The 16948-nt window shown below is 43.4% G+C and overlaps 1 protein-coding gene across 1 annotated transcript in view; it reads right to left on the bottom strand.

Annotated features, from left to right (window-relative positions):
- Positions 1 to 9325, bottom strand: part of APCDD1 (APC down-regulated 1) — a 34038-nt gene extending 24713 nt beyond the window's left edge. The window contains exon 1 of the mRNA XM_017514176.1: positions 8902 to 9325. Within this exon, the coding sequence (XP_017369665.1) occupies positions 8902 to 8959 (58 nt within the window). The 5' untranslated portion in view covers positions 8960 to 9325. The remainder of the gene's footprint in view (positions 1 to 8901) is intronic.
- Positions 9326 to 16948: the final 7623 nt, after the last annotated feature.

A 16948-nucleotide genomic window follows, 5' to 3' on the forward strand; every position in this document is an offset into this window, starting at 1 on the left:
GCAGGCTTGGAATTCTTCCTTGAGGGTTCATGGAGAGGCATCTCTGCCTTGAAGATGGAACAGAAGCGGTCTAGGTAGAGAGTGCTTGAACACATTCAAGCATAGCGGGGCAGAAGTGAGAGATTCGTGTAGGAGGCTCTGGGAAAAGGGGACATAGGGGCACAGGGAGGCAGGGCCACAGTTGAGAGCACCACGTGTCTATCACGCAGAGTGGGGATTTCACTGGAAGGGTGAAGAGGGGCCAACAAAAGATTTTCTGTAATGTTGTGGTGTGGTAAGAATTTCATTTTGTAAAAATCGCTTTTTTGGTTTTTTGGAGGGACATGGAGGACACACTGGAAGCAGGAAGATCAATGATGAGGCATTGCAATGCCTCATGTATTGTATGATTTATTGACTAAATAAATACCTACCTCATACATACCTCAGTCTTGTATGATTTATTGACTAAATAAATGAGAAAGATAAAAGAAGGGAACAGCTCCTAGCAAACTACAGTAATTCTTTTCTGTAGTGTTGGAGAGGCATTGACTATCTTTTGCATCTTGTGGGGGGAAGAATTACCAAACAGTTATATTAAAAAGGAAGGAAGGAGGAAGAGAAGGAGGGAGGGAGCAAAGGAGATAGGAAGGAAGGAAGGAAGGAAGGGAGGAAGGGAGGGAGGGAGGGGAGAAGAGGGAGAGAGGGAGGGAAATTTAGCACTACATCTGAAAAGGAACTTTTGTAAAATACATATACTTCCTCCTTTAATACATTTTAAATTGCATAAATCAATCATCCCAGTGCTTAGCAATGCAAAGTTCAAGGACTTCACTGATAATAACAGTTCCTGTGTGAGTACGCCTATTATTTATAATAATAAATGTGCTTATTATATATAATGATAAGTTTTTAAACCCATCCACTTAATTGGGTTACTTGTGTAATTGGAAGTGTTGGTTAATCACAATATTCAGTTGTTGAAACTTCTGCCATTGTATGTCAAATGCAGTTTGACATTATGATCTTGCTTTGATGAATCAGGTTCTTAAAAGTGCCTTAAGGTCATTATTAGGAACAACCATGCCTGTAGGATGGGGCTGTGGATAGAAAGGTATTGGAATGAACATGTATCAACTCTGTGTAGTCTATGGAAAGCTTTTTTCTCTTATTTTACATATAAAACAAGTTAGAAACCATATACTATAAGTGAGAGTACACACATAAATAATGTCAACATTTTGATTAGCTGAAGATTCTAGATGTTAATTAAGGGGACCAGGAATGGAGCTCCCATTCACTAAGACTTTGTTGCAAGAGAATCTGAAAGGATTAAACAAACAGTAAGAAAATGGCTGCGAGTTTTTGGTCTTCAAAGTGGTTTTGGGTAAGTCATCTAATATATGCCTTCCTTTTTCCTCTATAAACTAAACATAATGATCATGATGATAATGACTAATGTTTGCATTACACTTGATAATTCACTTTATGTATATATCATCTCATTTGATCAAATGCTAGCTACTACACAGGAACAGAGGCACTCTTGATTGAGAACGTATAAAGTTAGTCCACGGTACTATCTAAGCTGGAAGCTATCCAGAGACAGTTCCCAGTCCAGGGGAATTCTGAATAAGGTTATCCAAATGATTCCACCATAAAATGGTCTCAAACACTGGGAGTCCAATGGTATGGGCCCAGATAAAATTATTATGACAAAAGGAGTAGTTTCTTTCTAATGAATGTCAGGCAATAAAGTAGATTTTGGAAGGAATGGTTCACCTGTTAGAAACAAATTAAGTCCTGTGTGCTTTAGGACATGATTTTACAGATGACCATTTCCAGAGCACTATATGAGAGCCTGGAGCTCTGGAGGGCTTGGTGGTGTGTAAGTGTGTGCACCTGCACGTGTACACTAGTGGTTTACACCCAAGGAATCCATTACCCTACGATAGTAATCCTGCATGACTACATAATGATTATAACTACAATCAAAATCACAATAGTCTAGCAGAGAATGAAAATTCCCAATGATATCGCATTTTAAAAATAGAGTTACCTAAATGAAAGGAAGCACAGGGTTGACCATTTACATGGAGGTTTATGCCCTAAATAAAAGGCCTATGTGTCAGGTTAACAGTTCACATCCCCTGAATTCACCAGATGATGCACAGAAAGCAGTCCTAGGCATAGTTTCCAAACGGAGCACACACAGTCCTTCGGCTAGAGCCATCCACAGCAGATCTCGTTCCTAAACCTATGGTGCTCTGAGCAAGCACTCCAGTCTATGCAGAAACCAAACATAGCCTTTGTAGAGAGTCAGAGAGGAAAGAGGGTGGGGTGCCTGCTGGACTTCTGCAAGTCAACATTCATTCATTCAACACATGATTGAGTGCCTACTATGCACTCAGATATCTCTTAGGCACAAATCATGGCCACATATACAGGAAAAAGTTAAGTAGGACAGTATACGCCATGACCAAGACCCTGATTTTTCAATAAAGTCTTGTGGGTTTTTTTTTTTTTTTTTTTTTTTTTTTTTTGAGATGGAGTCTCGCTCTGTTGCCCAGACTGGAATGCAGTGGCACGATCTCAGCTCACACTGCAACCTCTGCCTCCTGGGTTCAAGCGATTTTCTTGCCTCAGCCTCCCGAGTAGCTGGGATAACAGGCATGCGCTAACTTGTTTTAGTAGAGACAGGGTTTTGCCAAGTTGGCCAGGCTGGTCTCGAACTCCTGACCTCAGGTGATCCGCCCGCCTACGCCTCCCAAAGTGCTGGGATTACAGGCGTGAGTCACCATGCCCGGCCTCAATAAAGTTTTAACAATCTAAATTATCCAGATGGAGGTATTCCATAGTTTTTCACCTGCCTGTCTATATTGACTGAGAAATCAAAAGTTTCAATCTATTTTACACATAATAAAATGTAAAATTATTTGTGAAGAAAACAATAATTTTCAAGCACACTTGGGGCTAAACTAATCTTTGATCAGGTTAATCTCTATACGTGTTTTCAAATGCTTAAGGGAAAAAGCCTGAACTTTAAAAAGACTAAGTATAATGTCAAAATATCAATAATGAGAGAGAGCTTAAAATGATTCTTTTCTTGTTCATTTTGCAAGTTTCCATACTTTATATAATGTGCCCTGTATACTTTAATAATCAGACCGAAAAAAGTGTTCTCAAGTTAGAATTGTTGTGATACATAAAATGTGACTGATTAGATTAAATGCAGGTAATTACTTAGCCATGAAATTGCCTGCCCAATTAAATAAGCAGTCATTACTGTTAAATGTGCGCTTTGAAGTGGGTGCTGGTAGATAAACTCCAGCACAGCTTTCCATTTTTTGAAATAAAAGCATGTATGTATTGCAGACAGAACTGAATTATACTACCACTGTGGTACTTGTGCTTACCAAGTTCTTGTTTTTATTTCCATTGTTTTGTAGTAGGCTTGCTGCTTTTGCCCATCTTGAAATCTTCATATCTAAAAGTATTCTCTCTTTACGAGTAATATAATAAAATCAAGTTTTCAAATTCCTGGTTCCATTTGACTTTAGTTGAAAATAAGTTATTTATCTGTGCCTTCTTCTAGTGTAGTCCTCAGGGTGGACACTGGGGCCGAGCCAGAGGTTGCAAAGTTTGCATGTTGGATCTGCAGCTGACTAGCTACAACCACCCTCTTCGACACAGTTGTTGGGTGTGTGTATGTGTATGCACACTTGTGGGATTCCCAGGAGGGAAAATAGTGCAATCAACTGCAGTGTGTCATCCACCCAGCTCTGAAGCTCGACAGTCAGTATTTCTTCTCTTTCCTCCCCTAGATATTCTTCAAGAATCCTCAAGGAAGGGGAAATGTTCCTCTTCGGTCCTTGGACCTAGCAAGTGGTGGCACTTGGCACATCATAGGCCCTCATAGATGAACTTACTGACTAAATGGTTAGCTGAATGAATGAAATTGGGAAACGCTTGCAGAACAAAATACCCTTAATAATTGTAGGGCGATACTATATCCTTTCTTCAACCTTGATATGTATGTACAGACCTATCGCATGACTTTCCAGAATAATTTTATTCCCAAATTGGAGAGGACTAAGCAGTGGCCTTTATTCACAAAACCAACCCATTAGGAAGGCATATTTAGAGGATGGTAGCGGATTTTTTCCTAAAGTTTTCCCTGCAATCACTTCAACTCCAGGGGAAGAGTCTGCTGAAGACATGCCCTGCTGTGTATCTTTCAACTGATGTAGACAATCACTAACACATCATCTTCTATTTCTGGTCTGAAATGTTTTATGCCTCCCTTTGATTGATTATATTGTCATCAGTCTGTCCCTAAATAGTAGTATGTCAACACGCAGACATATCAACCATCTATATTTAGTTCTTTTCTCATTTAAGGGAAAAAAGAATGAACTTGGCTAGTATAAAAGAATAAAATTGGCTTGTCAATTTATTTAACAAGAGGAAATTTAACAGCTGTCTGAGACCCTTGCCCCTGTTGGGTACCGAGGAGTCATGCTTCTTTTCAAGATTTCATTTTCTTTTTATGACTAAGGGGGGAAAAGTGCAGGAAGAACAGTGTTTTCTTGGTCACAAAAACTGTCCTTAGTCAGTTTTTCAAAGATTTCTATTTTACCTTACATAAACGTTTCCTTACATTTTGTCAGTTAAACTCTAATTTAGTAATCTGCAAAGTTTTTAAAAGTTTTGACAGAATAAGCTTTAATGAAAGGCAAGAGCTGAAAGAGGCTTCACCTCTCAGAAAAGTCAAAGAATTCTACAAAAGTAAACAGCATGTGGGAAGAGAACACCTCTCCCAATGTCAGCTCCAAAAGTTAAAATCAAATGTTTCCATTAGCAAAGAGAATCAGGCACTCTGCTGTGGCATTACAGGCACGCTTATTCTGGACACCTCGTGCTAATCTGTGTTTTGGAGCTGAATGATTTCTAGAATTTGACATCTGAAACTTTTGCGGCTTTTATCTAAGCAAAGAAAACAGTGATCATGGACATCTTCCAGCTGCATACCTTCATGACATTCAATAGGCTTTATTTGGATTAAGTATTGCAATTGTTTTCAGAATTTGAAGAGGAGGGAAGTAAAACTGACATGTATACTTTTATGCCATCAAATTTTGAACTTGGGTCTCGCACCACATTTGCAGCCTTAAATAAACAACAGGCTTAAGTCTTGCCAGAACCTCATTTACTCTGCGATAGGATTTAAGGGTGATTTATAAGTGGCAATGAATTGAAATAGAAGTAGCTACAAAACTGAACAAAGACTGGATGCCAAGCATGATGGTATCCACTGCAACCTCACACGGCATGCGCTTCTTACACTTCTTAACCTGGCTTGGTGGTATAACAAATAATCTCCAAATGATGTGTGAAACTAAATTTATTAAAGTTTGTCACAAGAACATTCAACACCATACAACAAATGCTTTTACTTATTAAGTTGACTCATAAATAGACAAATGGTATCACATGGTGAGCAAAATAAAGTGCCTAGTTATCAGAAAAAAAAATCACTAATCCATTCTGAGAAGATTTCAAGAATTGCTTTCAGATTTATAACTTCTATTTAAATATATGATAACGTTTCATCTGTTACTACAGAATTCTTAAATGCTTGCAAAATGCCGATCTGTTGAGTAGGACATACTCAGCAAACCATTCTCTTGGTTAGGTTGAGTAATACCCATTTGCTGTTAAAACTACTTCAAAGGGCTAATATCCAGAATCTACAAAGAACTTAAACAAATTTACAAGAAAAGAACAAACAACCCCATCAAAAAGTGGGCAAAGGATATGAACAGACACTGCTCAAAAGAAGATATTTATGTGGCCAACAAACATATGAGAAAAAGCTTATCATTAGAGAACTGGTCATTAGAGAAATGCAAATCAAAACCACAGTGAGATACCATCTCACACCAGTTAGAATGTCGATCATTAAAAAGTCAGGAAACAACATATGCTGGGGAGGATGTGGAGAAATAGGAACGCTTTTACACTGTTGGTGGGAGTGTAAATTAGTTCAACCATTGTTGAAGACAGTGTGGCGATTCCTCAAGGATCTAGAACCAGAAATACCATTCGACCCAGCAATCGCATTACTGGGTATATACCCAAAGGATTATAAATCATTCTATTATAGACACATGCACATGTATGTTTATTGCAGCACTGTTCACAATAGCAAAGACTTGGAACCAACCCAAATGCCTATCAATGATAGACTTGATAAAGAAAATGTGGCACATATATGCCATGGAATACTACGCAGGCATAAAAAGGATGAGTTCATGTCCTTTGCAGGGATATGGATGAAGCTGGAAATCATCATTCTCAGCAAGCTAACACAGGAGCAGAAAACCAAACAACACGTATTCTCACTCACATGTGGGAGTTGAACAATGAGAACACATGGACACAGGGAGGGGAACATTACACACAGAGCCTGTCTGGGGGTGGGGGGCTAGGGGAGGGATAGCATTAGGAGAAATACCTAATGTAGATGACAGGTTGATGAGTGCAGCAAACCAGAATGGCACGTGTATACCTATGTAACAAACCTGCACATTCTGCACATCTATCTCAGAACTTGAAAGTATTAAAAAAAAAAAAAAAANAAAAAAAAAAAAAAAAAAAAAAAAAAAAAAACTTCAATCAAGTAGAAGTCATGGGGGAAAGGGGAAAGAAAGAATATCCCATTCTTTTTGGGTGCTTTACATTATTCTTGCTAATTATGGCAAACCTTTCTTAAATCCTGAGGATCTATAACTTGAACAGTGATTTCCTCTGTTTATTTTCTGCACCAGAGTCTGATACTCCCTGCTGGATCTAAGCAGATCTTTGAGCAACTTAATTTTAATAATTATGCCATTGCAGATTCATTCTGAAATTGAATAACTTTTTACAGGTTTATCCATATCATCCAACTCAACTTTGCAAACCTCCTTTTTTATCTTATGTTATCTTCATATATATTGTACATATACACATGTGTGCACACACGCGTGTCAGCAAGCAAACGGTCTGGCTCCACTGTGCTCCCATTTTAGCTCAGACTGTCCTTCTCAGTTATTTCCTTGTTCCCCATCCCCCTCCCAACACCATGGGATCTGGGGTGCCCTCCTCCCACAGATTCCGAGTTACAGAAGACTCCAGGCTCAAATTCTCAAACTCAGGAGATTTGGGGCTACTGTCCTCATCCAGGATATACTTGGGCTCTTGTTGCCTATCAGCCATTGCTACCCCATCTTGGACTGGTAGATAGGAAGTATAATTACAACCCCTACCTCTCAAAACGGGGAGAACATGTTCAGAGGTACACTAGATTACATCTCTGAGGATCACTTTTGTAGTTTAAAAGGCAATGATTTTACCCCAAAAAATGCTGTTCATGCCAAGCTTTCAAGTAATGAGTTTTTATTTTAAAATCATTTGACCATACTCTTTTTTCTTCACAGATTAATAACAATTTTTTAAGGGGGACAATTTTCCCCGTTTCATCTCTTTCTCTTTTTTCTTGTGTGTGTGGCAGCTGCTGTTTCATCTGTTCATTGGCTCTGATTTGTTTCATGTTTCAGCCAAAGATTAAAACTGCTCTATAATTCTAAGCAGATGGGCCTAGGAGTCCAACCCTATAATTATACCTTCTCTCTTTTTGCCCTCGAACTGCAAGCCTTCCATCCTGACTGTTAAAATTCTGGGATCACCGGAGCTCTCAGTACACCTTGGCAACTGGGCAGGTCTGGCCCAGCCAGACAAGTTCACAAAGCCTGTGAAGCTCTGCAAGCCACCCACCTGGGGCAGGACAAAAAGAAAACAGCATCCCAGTAGCTTGTGGGTTAACAATTCCCTTTCCTAGATCCTCCGGAGGGAAAGTCCTCAGCCTGACTTTCAGTCTTGGCTACCATGCATTCTGAAGCCGGAGCCCGCTGCAGGTTTGGGGTGGCTGTGGTGGGCGTTGAGGAAGGAGAGCTGTGAAGTCACGCTGTTGAAATATCAGGTGTCTGAGCATTAGGGACAGTTTGCTCAGGACACCCACATCAACACAGCATGATCTGCCATGGCCTGTCAATATTATGAGAGCGACGCGCCATAAAACCTGCCTTGTCCACCCCAAAGCAATTCTGGTGTTTTCAGTGCAATTTCTGGGAGCCCGTTGAAAGCGCCGATGTTCTCCAGCTAAAGGTTTACTAGAACCCCTGGCGGAAAGTGTCACAAGAAGCCCAGGAAATGGGGCGTCAGGTTTGGGTGCACCTTCGGAGACTGGTTGTAACAATTAACTCTTGGCTAATAGGAGTCCCCTGTTTCTTAAAACTACACCCAGAGAACGCAACAGTCTACTTGGGAGAAAACCCCACAACCCCGCCTCAATCCGGAGGCAAAGTGCAGGCAGACTGTAACAAACACTAGTCCTCAGAAGGCAGACAGATGTGTCTTCCCCAAATGATCAGTTTCTCTTTCCACTCTCCTAAAAGCTTGGACCACATCAAGAGCCTGCTGCCTTCTGACATTTTGAAAAAAGGCTCGCAGAGCCGGCAATTTCCAGGCAGTGTACAGTTGGAAATTCCAGCAGAGTGGACGAAAGTTTCCCTCGGACTGTATTCAACGGATTCTGGACAAAAAGGTGTCTGCGTGGGACAGCTTCGACCCTCCCAAATAGAACAGTCCCGTAGCAAAGAGCTCCAGGCGCCCTGGGGGAGAGGGGTTCCGAGCCCGGGAAAGCGGACAGAGACCCCCTCTTCCAGAGCTGAGCCGGCGGGCACGGGGTTCCCCTCGGACCCGCCCCGCCGAGGGGACAGTGTAGACCGTGCAGCGATCCAGACCCGACCCCTCCGCTGGCTCCGCGGCGCCGGGCCTGCCCCCTCCGGCTGGGAGCGCGAGTGGCCCTCGGAAACTCACCGTGAAGCAGGAGGGCCGGGAACAGGTATGTGAGCAGGAGGCGGCGCGGCCAGGACATCTCCAGTCCTGCTCGGGGCCCTCTCGCTCGCCGCGCTCCGATCCGGTGTCCGGGCAGCTGAGCGCGCGCTGTGCCCTCCGCCTCCGGCCGGGTGCGGCCCGGCCAGGCCGGGGCTTCAGGCGGCTGCGGCGCGCCCCATGCCCAGCGGGCGAAGCGCGGGGTTGTGGCGCGCGCGCTCCTTGGGCGCCGTCCGGCGGCTGTGGGAGCCCCGGCCCGGTCCGCGTCCCTGCCTGCGTCCCTGCCTCTCTGCAGCCCGCCCCGGCTTCTCTGCGCCCGGTCCCGCGTCCTGCCCCGGCAGCCGCGTGCGCCGCTCCGAGCTGCAGTGGCCGCCACCACCGCCGCAGCTGCAGCGTCTCTTCATATTTCCAGAGCGCCGCCGGCGGGGCAGCAGGGCTGCGGCACGGAGGAGGGGCCGGGGAGGGGGCGGTCGGGGGAGGTGACGCCGAGCCACCGCCCCCGGGCCGTCGCCGCCGCGGGGAGCGCGGAGACTTGAAAGGGCGCGTTGGGCAACGCCTCCCCTCCTCCCCCTCCGGCCGCCCCTCCTCCCGCTTCCCTCCTCCCGCTCTCTCGCCTCCCCTTCCTCTCCCAGCTTCCTACCCCTTCCATCCTCCCCTCCTCCTCTCCTCCTTCCAGGGCCCCCTCTGCCTCTCTCTGGCTCGACGCACCCCTTTCTCTCCTCCCCGCCCCCAATTCCCGGCGCACTTCCTCCTAGGAGGGGCTGGAAGCCCTCGGCCCAGCACCCCGCCCGCAAGGAAAGAGAATGAGCTGGTCACCCTCCCGCCTCCGCCCACGCCACTGGGGAAAGGTGTTCAAAGAGAGCGCGGGCGGCAAGGCTTAGGCCTCGCGTGGGATCCGAGGGAAGCGGCCTGCTGAGCCGGGGTATGTGACCCCGAGCAGGCACAGGAGAGGGGGAGACCAAAGAGAGAGTCCCGGAGGATTGCTGGGGGTGAGGATGCTGAAGCGCTGGGCCCCCTCGTGGGTGCGGTGCAGGTCTTCACTGCAAATCCCTACCCCGGCCCAGTGCTCCTCTGGGGAGCACAGGGAGCCCTGTCACAGGCCTCGGCCTGCGAAGGGCATGGTGTAGGCGGCAGGAGCCCATTCACTTTTTCCTCCCCCTTCCACGAGGCAAATGACTTGTTGAAACACGGGAGGAATCTCCGAGAAACGCTCCCTGTCAGCCTAAGAACGTGCGCTAAGGCTCCTTCGCTGAGTCCTCTTCTCTCCCAGAGCAAATTTAATCACCACAATCACGCTGATTTTATTTGTGTTCCGCGGGGACTACATTGACGTTTAAGACCCAAAGACAGGAAGAGTTTCCCCTGGGGTCCTTCGTTCTTCAAGGCGGGTATAAGGCTGTAACCACCTGATTTACCTGGGAGGTCCCTCCTCTGCCGAGGGCCTGCATGAGCCCTTCCCCTCGCCCAGGAGTCTTCCCTCTCCTAAGCCAAATGTCACCTCTTCCCCACACTAGAATAAAGAGCAGACAGGAGACCCAGTGGAGTCTAGAGAACATTTCTGGACTCAACTCCACTAGTGCTTTTCATTTAAAAAAAAAACTAAAATAAATGCCTGATTTCCCAAGAGAATTCTCTGCCCCTTTGAACAATGCAATAATTCAACTCCTTATGTGTTAGGCTTTCAAAACTAGTTGGAACTTAGCAACAGTGTAATAGTAAAATAGATGAGAATACATTTGACAGTTTCCACTTTTTTTTTTTAACCTGGGAAATCCACGGGTGTTTTGATGTGAGTGCTGATGCTGTTTGATGTGTCTTAATTTTTATCACTGTCATTATCGTCTTTCCATCGTTAATACAGAGGATCATAACACGTACCAGCTGCCCAGCTCACAAGGATGTTGTGAAGATTAACGTGCTACTGTTTGCAAAGCTTGAAGATGAAAGAATACCTGTGTGGGCAAAAAGAAGATCATGAAAACGATGCCTATGAGCGCAAGCATGATTTTGCGTTAGTCCTGCTCTGCCACATCTTTCTGAGCCTGACTTTGTTCCTGATCATTCGCTCATCCCGGTTGCTAGGCTTGGATAGCAGACTATGATTTGTAAGATTTGAATGTTTGCCAAGGGCCGGGCAGGTTTTCATTTTAAACCAGGAACTTGACTTCTTCACGAGTGTCGGGCAGTTGGAAATGATGTAAACAGCATACTTGGTTGGTTATGCAGAACAAAAGCCTTGTCACCAAGAACACACATGAGGCAGTGTTTAGTTTTTCAGTGTCTTTTAGTCATTTGATGCCTTTTGGTCTATCAAAGAATATTTGAATCAAGCAAATGGCATAAGAGGGTTTTAGGGAAAGTGCATTTTTGTATAAGCAAATTGATTCACAGTGATGGAAAAATGTTTAGGTTATTCATCGTGTATCAGAAGAACAGTTATGTCATGTATGTGCTTAATTTTTTTGATTTTGTTATTAAAAAAGAATAAAACCAACAGGTCACCTGTAATTTCATGTCATTTTGAGAGTCAAGTTGCTTCAATTTTTGTTTTTCCAACCAGTTTTATTGGTGTGGTATAAACATAGCCAGAATGAAGTCAGCAGTTTGAAATTTGTTTTCCCAGTTTATTTTCCCCATATAGCGTCATAGATTTAAATACTGAACCCTCAATGTAACATCCTGCCAGAGTTACTACTTCCTGAAAATGTCCCACAAAGTCCAATGGTCGTGAAGATTTAGATTTGTCGGAGGATAGGGTTCATGTTCTGCATTACTGTTCACTTCTGCTGTTAATATGCCTCCTTCTGGAGAAGAATAATGATGGAAAAAGAAAGACGTAAATTTGTCTTAGAGGGGTCATTTGTGGCTATATGTTTAGAGTTATAGAACTGGGAAGAAGGCATTGCTGGAGAGGTAATGAAGTGGCTGTTAAATCAGCGCAGAATTGGGACCCCTGAAACAAGCACAGGGAATTCCCCAGATCACTTGTGAGAACCCAAGCCTCAAGCAGGAGCGTGTGGAACCCAGGTCCTGGTGATAATGGGAGTGTCCTTGGCAGGGACAGCTGGACAGGATCCCCTTAAGAGCATCAACAAGTGTTTTAGAATATTCAGAGCTGTTCATAAATAACCTTGGCTGTATTGATGAAGAAGAGGAAACTCAAAGGAACTAAGTTCCCAGTCACACAACACATCACCAGTGCACTTGGAACGCCTGTGATTTGTTCAGTCCCCAAATCACAAGGCCTCTCACATGTCTACCAGGCACTCTTTTCCCACAAACACGGTTACCCTATGAGCCTCTATAATCGCCTGTCTTTGAGTCAGAATCAGGCCTTTGCTCTTTCCTAGGAACGCTGAGTCATGAGTAAATTTCCTGGGCTGTTCTGTGCTGGGCACAGAGCTTGGGTGATTGCCTCGGCTTCATTTTCTTAGGAAGATGTCTTGATTTTTAGTGAGTACAGAGTAGTAGAAAGCTCTATTTCATTGTTGTCCTGGGAGGCATAAGGAGCAATACCCCTTAAAACTGGGGCCACAGTTTGGTTTTCTAATGCAGTCGTTGTGAAAATTGATATGAATATTGGGCCATCATGCAAGTCATTTAGAATTTCTGAGATTCTAGGTCTTTTGGTTCTAAGAAGGGCCCGGGTATTGAAAACATGGGTTCTAGAACACGCTCAGCTATGAGTATGGTCAAATGCATTTGACTACCTTCTGCGTCCTCAGAGCCTGCAAAATGTCACCAGGAATAGACTTTTCTTGAAACTTGTCAGGTATCAGTTCCAAGGCTATGGGGTTATAGTAAATTCCCATAGACTGGAAGCATTCGAAGGCCAGGAGTGGTTGCATCATCACCATTCTCCTTTTAGCACCTAAGTCAGTATTTCCAGTCTTTTTCCCACAGCAAGACTTTGAGAAATGATAGACGTAGAATTTCAAAAATCCTGCATGGCTTCCTCAGAAACAGAGACAATGAAATTATCCTGAGGAGTCCTTAGAAGGGGGCATATTTGAGAGTTTTTTAAACACGCTAACTAGAACAATCTCTATTTTGAAAATAAAATGCAGTTTAGATATATCTCTGAGCAACACAATCTCTGAGGTTAAGGAATTAAATGTTATATTCCATTTTATATTCCAGCATTTATCAGAGGAAAGAAATAAAATGTTTGTGAGCTTAGCAAACATTCATTCATTCATACACATTTTGACCAACTGCTGAGTATCAGCTACATACATACAACCACCTGAAAATAGGAGCAGATAGGTATGAAGGGTACTTGGCTTAACTGTTCATTTACCCTCTATCACAAGTCTATTTAGGGGACTGATGAGAAAACTAGGAACATTTCTCACTGGAAGAAAATATGAGTCCCCCTCAGGAGCAGAAGACACCCAAGGACCTCGGTAGCGTTTTTGTCTGTACCTTCATGTGACAGAGATGACACTTCCTTTTAGTGCTAATTGCCTTCTGTGTCCCACTGCTTTATCTGTGCAACTAAATTATTTGGCTCTTTGAAGACAGGAAGAAAATTGGGTATTATGTGTGTGTCTCCTCCCCCAGCCCCTTCACAAGCCCTTCCATAATGGGCATTTGTTGGACTCGTAAATGAGGCAGGATAAGATCAGACCATCAAGAAAGAGTCTTTATGAGCCAACACCACCCTAAGCCACTTCGGCACCCAACTACAGAAACAGGAAGATACAAAAACTCTGGTATTCACTCCGAGCGTGCCCGAGGTTGTTACGGCACACATAGCAACGCTTGAACAAATGTGACAAATGAGAGGCAGGCTGGCACAACTACTAAGGAGCCAGATTCCCTGGGCACAATCTCTCAGCTGTGTGACCCTGAGCAAGTTACTTAATCTCTCTGTGCCCCAGTTTCCCCATCTGTAACATGGGCATAACAGCAGCATATACCTGCACATAGTTAAGTGCTACATAAGTGTACCCTAAATAATAATTCACTGACAATAATGAGTTTAGACTAGACATACATTCTCATCAATAGCAAAATTGCTCCCAAGGGAGCAAAAATTGGTTCTTAGTGGGGGAGGTGAAAAAACTGAGATATTACAATGATTTATAGCCCTCCAAAAAGACAGTACTTAAACAGATGTAAAGTGTATCCATGGTATTTACAATCTAATGGGATGAGTAGAAAAATATATTTAAAAATCTTCCTTCAGGGGCAGTAATGAAAAGGAAGTTCAAGAAACATTGTACAAGATGAAAAATTATAAGATTAGTTCTATCAAAATTAATCACGTATCAAACATTTTAATAACTTTGTTCCTTTAATTCACTATGTTTTGATTATGTGAAACCAAATATGTTTTACTCCAACTGACCATCTGGGGTGGCAATCTACCATCAGATTACATCATCGTAACATTACATTCAGTGTTGTTTATCTTTCATTGAGATAATTCAGCTATTACTAACCTCTCTTTGCAGATGGGAAAACTGAGGCCAAAGAGATTGAGTGGTTTGCCTAATAATCACAACTTTAAAGCGGTAGAGGCACTGGATTTTCTGCCTCTCAGTAAGGTGCAATTTTCAGCTCTAAGACTAGACCAAAAAAAAAAAAAAAAGGCTTTTACATCTTTTCTAGAATTAGAAAAATTGATTTAGATGTGTTTTGAGACACTGAAGCTAAAAGGGAAAGGTGAGAATGTTACATAGGCTATCTGGACATTTATTGCAGTTAGTATCTGGATGCTTGGTGCTGTGGTTCAGTATTTCATGCATGAAATATTCCAACCTTTTAGTGTTTAAAACAAATTATTGCCCTTTATAAGATAGGCAGGTAAGCCAGCTAACCACTAAAATACTGCTTACTGCCATGAATCTCTGAAATTGTCAGTATTAGGACTTGACTAGTCCTTTCAGAATGTACACATTTGTGTGTGTGTATTTTGGGTTGTGCATATTCAGGGAGAGGGGCCGTATGAAATCACATTTCATCTAGCTGAAGCTTAGGTCTCTAAAGCAGAGCTAAGTGAAAACAAAACCGTCCTTTGGGCCACCAAATTCAACATCGCAAAGTTCACATGATGCCTTATCTCCATAGTTGCGTAACAATTTGAAATGCTCAAAAAACTTTTCAAATGTGTGGTCTCTTTTGATCACCAGGCAATTTTTTGAGGGTCAGAAGACAGCCAAAGCTGTTTTAATATGGAGATGCAAACTTTAAGTTCAGAGAATTTTGAGATGCCTTTGCAGGCGCTGCGAGTATGTACTTTCTGTTCTGTGACAGCATACCAGGCACTACCTTAGACTGTGCTTTATTTTCACATACAGATCTTGATGACTTTGATGCTTTGGTCCTTACACAGAGAGCAAAAGGGAAAACTTCCACAAACAGATACAAACCCAAGGCAGGAGGATTGCTTGAGACCAGGAGTTTGAGACCATCACGGGAAACACAGCAAGACCCTGTTTCTACAAGTTTTTTTTTTTTTTTTTTTAAATTCAGCTAGGCATGGTGGCACATGCCTCTAGTCTCAGCAACCTGAGAGGCTGAGGTGGGAGAATTGCTTGAGCCCAGGAGGTCAAGGCTGGAGTGAGCCACAATTGTGCCACTGCACTCCAGCCTAGGTGACAGAGAGAGATCTTGTCTCCAAAAAAACAATGCCCCAGAGTCAAAAATAAATTAATCGTATAAACCTAGGAAAGCCTTACATGTGGTAAAGTTTATTGTCTTACAGTGTGTTTCTAAAGTTTTCCTAGGCTTTAGCCCAGTGCCATAATTAGTAACTCTTCACAGACTCTTGATTGATTAAATGAAACTAAATGTTTTACTACAGCAGACCCAAATGAGTTAAATGAACAACAGCAAATATGGTGGCAAATCATACTGGAGAAGAGACTAGCATAATATTGTGCACCATGCTGAGTTCAGCTTGGGCTGGGAATGGCTTAGCCTCACTAGAATGGCTTAGCCTTACTTAGCATGAACCATCGCTACCTCTGTTCCCAGTCCCTGTATTCTTAGAAAGCCACTAAGTCTTTGCTCACTCAGCATACCTCGCTCTGCAGTGGCAAGGAAAATTTGTTGAAGCAGGGTCAAGGACACTAACCAAGCTCTGGAGAATTTATAGAACAAAAGATCAACGTGGCTATGAGCTCATCCAGAATGAGCTACAGGACAGCAGGTTTAGGCAGGAGTCTCTGGGCATAAGAGGTCAATCAGTTGGCTGATCTTATGTCATTGGGAATGGCCGTACGGCGGTGGGCACAAAACATCTCCCCCAGCGAGATAGCCAGATGAGCACAGTCTCCATCAGATATAGTGCCTGCAGGTTCCCCAGAGATGCGGCAGGTGCTAAACTGTAAAGCTGTACTGCCGGCATTTAGACCAGACATTTGTGCTTTCCTCTTGGAACTCAAGAAGGGTTGAGCAACTTCAAAATCATCAGCAGCAATAGAGGCAAGCAGCGGTGAGGCAGAACTCTTTATCATGGGGAGATCGTGTCCACCTGTGATGGTTGGCTGAGAGCCTTGCGTCTCAGCAGAGGGTTTAGGGCTATGAGGAAACCAAGACCCCTTGAAGTCAAACTCTCCGGAGTATGAAAGTTGGTTTAGATTCCAGGTCTCCCCAGCTCATTTCAGGGCCTTTTCCACCTACTCTTCCACTTCCTGTGCTTCAGGGCCATATTTTATCTCTCATAATGATTAAAAACTTGGAAAGCAAGGACCTTATGAGACATTATGTGTATTTAATTAATTGTATGCCAGAATCCTGTTAAATGTGTATTCCACATCACAAATTCCTTACTTCATTGCATCAATTCCACCTTTGCTGCTTCTAAAGATATGTTAGGCTCTCCTGTTCTAGTATCCAAGTATTTTCTACTTCACCACAAGCCCCTGGTTTCTAACCATTATACAGTTTTTTAACACTGTAAACTAAGCAATTCGGTTTTAGCTGCGGTACTCGTGGGTGTTGTTTTGTGTTGTGTTGGCCTTGCTCGTCATGGTTGTTTCCTTTATCCCTCTCTGTGGGATGGCCTTTGTGCTTCCGTGAG

This window comes from Cebus imitator, unplaced genomic scaffold (genome assembly GCF_001604975.1).
Source record: "Cebus imitator isolate Cc_AM_T3 unplaced genomic scaffold, Cebus_imitator-1.0 Scaffold518, whole genome shotgun sequence".
Lineage (NCBI taxonomy): Eukaryota > Metazoa > Chordata > Mammalia > Primates > Cebidae > Cebus > Cebus imitator.